This window comes from Elephantulus edwardii, unplaced genomic scaffold (assembly GCF_000299155.1).
Source record: "Elephantulus edwardii isolate Elephantulus edwardi_28Jun2011 unplaced genomic scaffold, EleEdw1.0 scaffold00026, whole genome shotgun sequence".
In the NCBI taxonomy this organism is placed as follows: Eukaryota; Metazoa; Chordata; class Mammalia; order Macroscelidea; family Macroscelididae; genus Elephantulus; species Elephantulus edwardii.
The window spans coordinates 18,855,487-18,864,943 of record NW_006399776.1 but is presented as its reverse complement, the minus strand read 5'-3'; the positions used below and the strand labels follow the sequence as shown (position 1 = coordinate 18,864,943).

Sequence of the window (9,457 nt, the reverse complement as noted above, 5' to 3'; positions counted from 1 at the left end):
TTACCCACTTTCAGAGAAGAAACTTCTGCCAGCTAACTCAGGTTAAATTAAAAAATAGGAAGTCAGGCTGTACCTTGTATTAGCTTCCTGACCTAGTTTTCTAATTTGGCAAGATTTTCCAGTAAAAATAATAAGAATAGGCTGTAACCTCAGATTGTCAGTGTAAAATTTGATTCAACTCTACTTTTTGCTCACTAAGGCGGATGGTTGGGGAATGATTAGTGCTGATTTAATAAAAAATGGGATTTTAGAGCATTAAGGAATTTAGTTTTGAGTTTCAAATATATGGTACACTTTATCTGATTTTGATGCTTCTAATTTATAGAATCATTATACTCGGTCCTTATTTCAGTTTAGCACTCATAAATGAGACAACTAAATGCAACCTGAAATGATCTCTCAGTGACTGAGAGTGGTTTATTTTGATGATTTTGAAAGCATTAATACAACTTTAGTTAAATGAATGGTCTGTGGATAAGGCAAGTTCTTTGGAATTGGCTACTAGTATACACCTGATTGTTACTCATATTCACCCAGCAATGACAGGAATGAAAGCTTTAGCAATTATCTTCTGTAAAGATTCTAAAACTCAAACTCAGTGTCAATGAGTTGGTTCTAACTTACAGCAACCATCCATTGAGTTTTCAAGGCTGTAAGTGTAATAGAAGCAGACTGCCCATCTTTCTCTGGAAAAGCTGCTGGGGTATCTAAAGTGCTATAAACACAAGGTTTTGGGGTTTGTTTAGTCAAGAGAACCCTATGGAGCTGTTGTGCTCTGTAACACTTGAGGTTGCTCTGAGTCAGGAATTGACTCATTGGGACAACTTGTTAAATATTACTTGGAATAATTACAGTTTCTACTTTTTTATAGCTGTTTTATGAAAAAAAAATATGAAGTGAAGAAATGGAACCTGCAAATTATACCAGGGTGACAGAGTTTGTTCTCACTGGCCTCTCCCAAGCTCGAGAAGTGCAACTGGGCCTATTTTTTGTATTTCTGTCCTTCTATTTGTTTATCCTTCCAGGCAATGTCCTTATCATTTGCACTATCAGACTTGACCCCCATCTGACTTCACCTATGTATTTTTTATTAGCTAATTTGGCCTTCCTCGATATTTGGTACTCTTCTATCACAGCCCCTAAAATGCTAGTAGACTTTTTTGCGGAGAGAAAGATCATTTCCTTTGGAGGATGCATCGCACAGCTCTTCTTCTTGCACTTTGTTGGAGCCTCAGAAATGTTCCTGCTCACAGTGATGGCTTTTGACCGCTACGCTGCCATCTGCCGCCCTCTGCACTATGCTACCATCATGAATCGACGTCTCTGCTGTATCCTGGTAGCCTTGTCTTGGATGGGTGGTTTTGTTCATTCTATTATACAGGTGGCTCTTATTATTCGTCTTCCATTTTGTGGGCCCAATGAGCTAGACAGTTACTTCTGTGACATCACACAAGTTGTTCGAATTGCCTGTGCCAACACTTTCCCAGAAGAACTAGTTATGATCTTCAGCAGTGGTCTGATCTCCGTGGTGTGCTTCATTGCTCTGCTAATGTCTTATGCCTTCCTTCTGGCCATGCTCAAGAAACACTCAGGCTCAGGTGAGAGTACCAACCGGGCCATGTCCACCTGCTATTCCCACATCACTATAGTGGTGTTAATGTTTGGGCCATCCATCTACATTTATGCTCGCCCATTTGACTCTTTTTCTTTAGATAAAGTGGTATCTGTGTTCCATACAGTGATATTCCCTTTACTTAATCCCATCATCTATACCTTGCGAAACAAGGAAGTAAAGACAGCCATGAGGAAGCTGGTCAACAGATATATTTTATGTAAAGAGAAGTGAGAGGTTAAAGATATCTTTATAGACCCCTTAAGCCTCATTGACCCAGAATAGGAAATATTTGCCGTGGTAATAATGTTGCTTTCACTACCTCTTTTCATATAAGATCTAAAATATCATGTTATTTATTTGGTGAGAAAAAAGAACACTAAAATGCAAATTCATTAACTCACACTTACTTTTAAATTTCTGGCAGGTCCTTATTAGACTTTCAGTCATAATTGTTATTGTTTTGTTAGGTGCCATCCAGTCAATTCTGACTCACAGAGGCCCTATGTACAACAGAACTAAATATTGCCTGGTCCTGTGCCATCCTCACAATTGTTGCTTTGTTTGAACCCGTTGTGGCAGCTGCTGTGTCAATCCATTTTGTTGAGGATTTTCCTATTTTTCATCGAATCCTCCTTTACCAGGCATGATGGCAATAGCCAGGGATACATTTCTCTTGATAAATATCTCAAGGTGAAGTGTTGACATCTTTACATCAGTAGAATATTCTGGGTATACCTCTTTCAAATAGTTGGGCCCATTCTTTAGAAAGTAAAAAAAAAAAAAAAAGAAAGGAAAGTGAGTCTATGGTATTTTCAATACTATTTGCCAGCACCATAATTTAAAGGTGTCATTTATTCTTTGACCTTCCTTATTTATTGTCCAGATTTTACCACATGAAGTGATTGAGTATACCCTGACTTGAATCAAGAATATTTAATCTTCTAGGTGATATCTTTATTTTCCAATAAATTAAAGGGGATTTTCCTAGTAGATTTATCCCTTCAAATGGTGTTAATTGTGGCTTTAAGTAAAATTAAACAAATTTTCCCCTCCATTTATCTGATGCTATTTATTGATATTACTGTTGTTAAGTGCTATCAAGTTGATTATGATTCATTGCAACCCTACAAACAACAGATCTGAACCTTTCTTTGTATTGTGGTGTAACGTGTACTGCAGCGAAGGCTGTGATCTACACCAATAAGTAATTTTAGTCCTCTTTCCAAAAACAAGGTGGTGTCATCTGCATGTAATAGATGTTAAGAGTCTTCTTCCAGTACTAATGCTGCCTTGCTTTTGTATGAGCCCTCTTCTTAGATGTGTTCTGCATACAGTTTGAACAAGCACAGTGAGCATATTCAACACTCAAGCACAATTATTCTTATTTTTAAACTGCACAGTATGCCTTTATTGTGTTTGAATGTTTGTGTTTGAATGTAGGTTCTGCATGAGTATGATTAAGTGTCTTGAAATTTTTATTCTTTACAGTATTATCTATAGCGTGTTATGATTCACACAGACAAATGCATCTTCACAACCAATAAAACAGATATAAACATCTTTTGGTCTTCTCTGTTTTTAGAAAGAACCACCTAACAACAGCAATAATATATCCCTTATTCCATACCATCTTCCAAATTTGGCAAGGTTTCATTCTTGTGTAGCCTTGCTATATAAATTTTTAGTTATCTTCACAAAGTTGTACTTTTCTTCTATTAATGAAATAGAATTGTTTTAATAGTACCTTCTATAATTTTTCCATTGTTTTGGTTTGCTTTTCTTTAAAATGGGCACAAATATGAATTTCTTCTAGTCATTTGGCCAGGTGTTGAAATAGCTCAGTTGATATTCTGCCATCCTGAAGTCTTGCTTTCAGGAATGCCTTTAGTACAGACTGGACTTCCTTTTTTAATGTCATTCATACTTGGCCATGTGGTATGTCCCTATATGATTGGTACAGTGATTTTATGTAATTATTTAATCTTCTTTTGCTGCTTTTAGTGTTTTGCTTTATTTCTATTTTGTTCCCCCCATCTATAGAATTCCTTGTTATTTTAATTCAAATCTTGATTCCCCCCCCACTTCAGTTCTTTCCACCTAGACATCTAAATATGCTTTCCTTTTTGGCTTTTCTAACCCTGAGTCTTTGCACATTTCTTAATATCTTCTTGAACTGCACTTTGAAATCTGTTACATTCTCTTACTTCATCATTTCTTCTGTTTGCTTTAGCTACACTGCACTCAGTAGCAAGATTTGGTCTTTTCTTCTTTACGGCTTTTTTTTAAAATGAATTTTTAAAAAAAAATATCTATAATGTTTCTGAGTCATCCCATCACTTCTTTGGTCTTTGGTCATGAACATTAAATGCAGCTAATATATTCTTGAGATGATTTCTGTACTGAGGTGGGATATATTCAAGGTAATCTTCTGACGACTTATGATCGTGACACTTGTGGAATTTTCTTTCAGTTCTAATTTGAACTCACCTATGAGTATGTGCTGGTCTATTTTACAGTTGGCTTTTGTCCTCGTCTGACTGATTATATTGAGTCTCTCAACCATTTCTTCTTTATTGCAATTTGAGTAAGTTTTACAAAGCATATTCATTTCCTTTAGCCATTCATACACATTTTGTTTTATTACATTAATTATAATACCCACAATGTGCTTTACCCACTTCTTCCCAGTCATTTTTATTTCCATTAATCTTTCTATTTTATCCTCTCCTGTTTTTAAGAATATATCTTTGGCAATTCTCACTTTTTAACTTTGTGAGTGGTTATTGTGAGGAATGAATACCATGATAACTTATTTGTCATCTTATAGATTTATCTATTGCTTGACCAAAAGTTGCACCCCGGGAATGACCTTTATTCCTGGTTCAAAAGGTGACAAAGGGCCATAATCTTAAGGCTTCCATCAGTTTCTAATTGACCAACTACATCTGTTTCTGTAGATATATTTGATTTGATTCTTATGTATCTCATTTGGTCATGTTTACTTGTTTAGTTACTGTTTATCTCATTGGAAAAAAGGCACCTGCTATGTGGGTTTTCTGGTGTTTCTATCTACAAAAAATATTCTTGGTACTAGCAGTCAGGAGATCAGGAGATGTATTGCATTGAGAAAGTCTGCTGTCAGGGACGTTTTCAAAGTCCTGAGCAGCAATGATGTCAACTTAAAGACCAGGACGAGCCTCATTCAAGCCATCATATTTTCAATCACTTAGTATGCATATGAAAAGTGGGCAATGAAAAAGATTAACAGAGAATTGATGCCTTTAAGTTATGGTATTGGAAAAGAGTACTGATTATTCTGTAACAGTCAAAAGAACAAATAAATGTCTCAGAGAAAGTGCAGAGTGATGCCTTGGGCTTGTTGTTAGGAAGGGCTATTCCCAGGAAGGGACATGATGATTGGAAAGGTGTGTAGGGTTACTGAGAGAGAGGAAGACCCTTGATAAGATGTTGACATAGTGACTAAGGCAATAGGTCCAAGAATGTCAGAGATTGTAAGAATTGCACACGATAGGACAGGGTTCAGATATGTTGTTCACATGGTCACTATAAGTTGTACTTGATGGCACCTAACAACAACATATAATCTTTCTTCTTGGTTTCGACTTTGGCATTTCAATAACTAGTAACTATAAGGACAGCTTGATTGCATGTTTGATAAGTTTTAGACTGCAGAACTAGGGAAAAATCTTCTATTAATCTTTGGTATCACTAGTTGGTATATGAATATGAAGAATAGTCATTTCTGGTCTCCCTTATAGACACATGGATATTATCATATCAACAACAATATTTTTTCTTCATAAAACATGGTTTTTGACAGTGCATTCCCAGCATAGTAGACTATATATATTTTTCAGCAATATTTTTAATAACTGAGAGAGGCTCTGTTGATGAGAGAACTGTAGGTTGAGAAATAACAAAATGATAAGACCCTGGATGAGATGGATTGACACAATAACTGGGGTAATGTGGGTAGGAGTGTCCGAGATAATGAGGTTGGCTAAAGATAGAGCAGGGTTCAGAGCTGTTGTACACAGGGTCACTATGAGCCACAAGTGACTCAATGGCACATAATAATAACTATGAATATGAAGTAACTGTGCATACAAATATGATTAATTTTTTAAAAGATTATGAGATGGATTGATACAGTAGTTTGAGCAATGGGGGTTAGTGTATTGGAGTTAGTGAGAATGGCTCAGGACAGGGTAGGCTTCAGAGCTGCTGTACATAGATAGGGTCGCTACGGGTTGCAGGCAACTCAACGGCACAGAACAATAACAAACAACAACAACATACATACTAGTGATATGGCTTTATCTTGGTTTAGTGGAACAGTATTTGATAAATCTGGTATAATGGTTTATTTCTTATCTCTTCCCTTTTTTTTAGTTAATTATAGATACCAATGATTCATTTATATGAGTCTGTTCAAGTCAGATATCAGATGGTAGTTATTAAACAGTGTTAGTGACAGGATTCTGGATCTATCCAAAATCCAAAAAATTCTAGTGCACAGAACAATTTCTTTGAATATAGGGCTGTATGTAACTTGGTTGCCCCATGAAATTTCTCTCTTTTTTTCAGAGATCGTTTCCAGTGAACCAGAGATTTTTAGAACCAATTTACTGATATATCCTCTAGGACAAAAGCAGAATTTGGAGGAAAGGGATTCTAAATTCACTAGGATTGGTAAACATCTACTAGCTGTGTCATTTTTTAAAAATTATGATCTTTGTTATACTACTGAATTTCATGGCTTTGGTAGTTCTGTTTCCCACTAATTAGATGAGCATCAGTTTTGTTAGCACTAAGACTCCGAAGTCTTCTCATATGTGATACTTTTAGGACATATGGAACAGACATATTGATTCTTATGACTAGACATATTGATTCTTATGATTCTCCAGTCAATTATTTTTTAGGTATCAATTTCCTTTTTTTCCTGACACTAAGCACCAAAGTACTGACCATGCTTCAAAATGTATAAGGTAAATTTTAACATATGAGTTTATGAAGTATAATTATTTCTTTAAATTGCTTTTTCAATTTATCCCAATATTCTGTCCATCAAAGGACTAGAGCACATCCTTTACATTAAACATTAGTTTTTAATTTGATGATATAATAAGACTAGATTTTAAGGGAATACAGGTTTCTGATTGCTTTGAGAAGAAATGTATCTAAATAAATTAAAAGAACAATCTGAGTTGCTGTTTACTTATAGAGATTCTAGTTATTAAACACTGGAGAGAATTTATTCCAGTGTTAGTGCATCTCAGGTACACAGAATGGTTTGATAGTACAAAGAATTTTTTCTTTAACTTGGGAATTTCCCTCCCCTTCCATCCTCAATGCAACAATGACTTTTCTTCTAGGAACTTAAAGATGTGGATTGGAGTTTTGATTGCTGAGTTTTGAATTGACTTCTCATCATCTGAAAATGAATAAAACCGTAGGCTTCCCTAATGTGTTGCAACAAAGCATGAATACAAGCAATGTTTATAGTATATTTCTGGACATTACGATAGTTAACTATTGTTATTTCTCTCCCTCATTCTCTATATGATTAAGCAGATGTCTATCCCTTTTGTCATCTATTCTTTATTTAATTAAAATGTAGTTTTTTAAAAAAATGTATTGTTTTGAGGAAGAAACAACTAAATTTAAATGATCATCAAGCTCTTTTGGACTACTGTTGTTGTTAAGTGCCATTGAGTATGACCCATAGTGACATTAAGAACAACAGATCTGAATCCTGTACTATCCTGGGCCATTTCCTGTTGCATTACAGCCCATTGTGTTAGTCACTGTGTCAATCTACCTAGTTGAATGTCTTCCTCTCTTTTGCCGACCCTCCACCTTTCCAAGTATGATGTCTCTCTCCAAATAGCCTCTCCCAGCAACATGCCTGAAGTATGTGAGTTGAAGCTTTATCGTCTTTGCCTGCAAGCAGCACTCCGGCTGCACTTTCTGCATGACATACTTGTTCTTCAGGCAGTCCAGGGGATATTCAGTACTCTTCCACAACACAATAGTTCAATGGCATCAATTTTTCTACTGTCTCCTTACTCTTACCACGGTGTACTATTACAAGGACATTTGTCGAAAAAATTCAATTAGAAATAAAAGTTTTAATAAACTCATAAAAAAAAGTGGAATGATGTAATGTTGAATGAAGATGGGCAATCTCCTCTCATGTGAATCACTACCTCTAAAAACCTACTGGAGACTTAGCTATGAGGCAATTCTGACTCAATAATAAATAACAATGTAGGAGACTTAAATAGTGACTTAGCCTAATTTATAATTAACATGAGTATAATAAAATATAAAATGCTATTTCTTAACTAGGAACTATTTTACTATCCATAGAGGGCATTTGATAACATCTGCAATTATTTTTGATAGTTGGGAAGGGGTTTCTTACAAGCTTTTATCTAGCAGTATTCTGACCAATGCTGAGAATGCTGAGAAACTCTTGCTAGAGGAAAAATAATATATCAGAAATGTCAGTCTTATCAAAATTGAGAAACTGTGGGCTGAAAATATGGGGGAGAGTAATATAAAATGAAAGGAGAAAAAGAAGGAAGATTTGTTAAGCAGGAGATAACAATCAATAAGATTATTAAAGAACACAAGATGTTCTTTTCGTAGTCATTTGACATTAATAAGATTGCTGTAGCCAAAACACTTTATTCTAAAACTGCGAGAGCAGAGAGAATTCTCTAAAAACTGCCTTCCCAGCTAAAGATGGTTATTGCCTCTTATACTTGGGTTAGGCATTAAGCTATGTAAAGTATTGTTTTTGTTGTTGACTGCCATCAAGTCGAGCACAACTCATAGCGACTCTATGAACAAAAGACCAAATGCTTTTCCATAACGATCGTCATTTCTCCAAGTTCATAGAGTTTCCAGAGGCATGTGGTTAGGAAGTGGATGCCACTCCTGCTTCCAGAATTGTTTTACAACTGGGAGCTCCACCAGATACTGTCCACTTTGGGAAACCATTACAGTATTTGATAACCCAATGACACAAGGCTCAGCATCACAGCAAACCCAGGTTACTTCATACAGCATATTGACAAAGAGTAATATACAAAGTGGAAGAACGTTTCTCTAGATATAACAACACTAGTCTCACTTAGCAGTGGTTAAGAGTTGTCAAGTTGAATACGACTCATAGCGACCCTTGTATAAAAGGCCTGAACTCTGTTCTATAACATAATTTCTGTACTTTTATAGTTTCCAGAGGCATCTAGTTTAGGAAGTGGATGACACTCCTGCTTCCCAACCTGAATCAATCTGGAAGCTCCTCCAAACACTGTACAGGACGGATAATCATTAGGGTATTTGACACGTATGGCACAGTGTTCAGCATGACAGCAACTCCAAGTTATTCAGTACAGCAAATAGACAAATGATTGCTGTATCACTAAAAGAATTTTCATTCTAAATGTAATAAATTTAGTTTAAAATTAATAAATTTAAAATTCCCAAGGGATTTTAAAGACACCCTTTGGCAGGCCTCCACCCTTGGTCAAAAGTTCAACTGACACCCATAACACACATCAAACATGGCCCAGAAACTTCTCTTACCTGATTGTCATCAAGCCATAAGTTTTTTTTTTTAATTATTATTAAATTTTATTAGTTTTAATGAACATTTACAGAGATTTGGGGTTTTCATTCATTCATTGTTGCACTATTTTCTCTACCTTCCTCCCCAGTTCATTCTTCTCCCCACCCCCCCAAATGTCTGTTTTAATTGTCCAGTTGCCACAGTGCTTGTCAAAGCCAGTTCTGATTAATCTCCTTTGT

General features: G+C 35.7%; 1 protein-coding gene across 1 annotated transcript; it reads left to right on the top strand.

Moving 5' to 3' along the window:
* Positions 1-830: 830 nt before the first annotated feature.
* Positions 831-1,931, top strand: LOC102866685 (olfactory receptor 4M1-like). The gene has a single exon (XM_006883084.1). The coding sequence runs from the start codon at positions 905-907 to the stop codon at positions 1,844-1,846; it is 942 nt and encodes a 313-aa protein (XP_006883146.1). The 5' UTR covers positions 831-904; the 3' UTR covers positions 1,847-1,931.
* Positions 1,932-9,457: the final 7,526 nt, after the last annotated feature.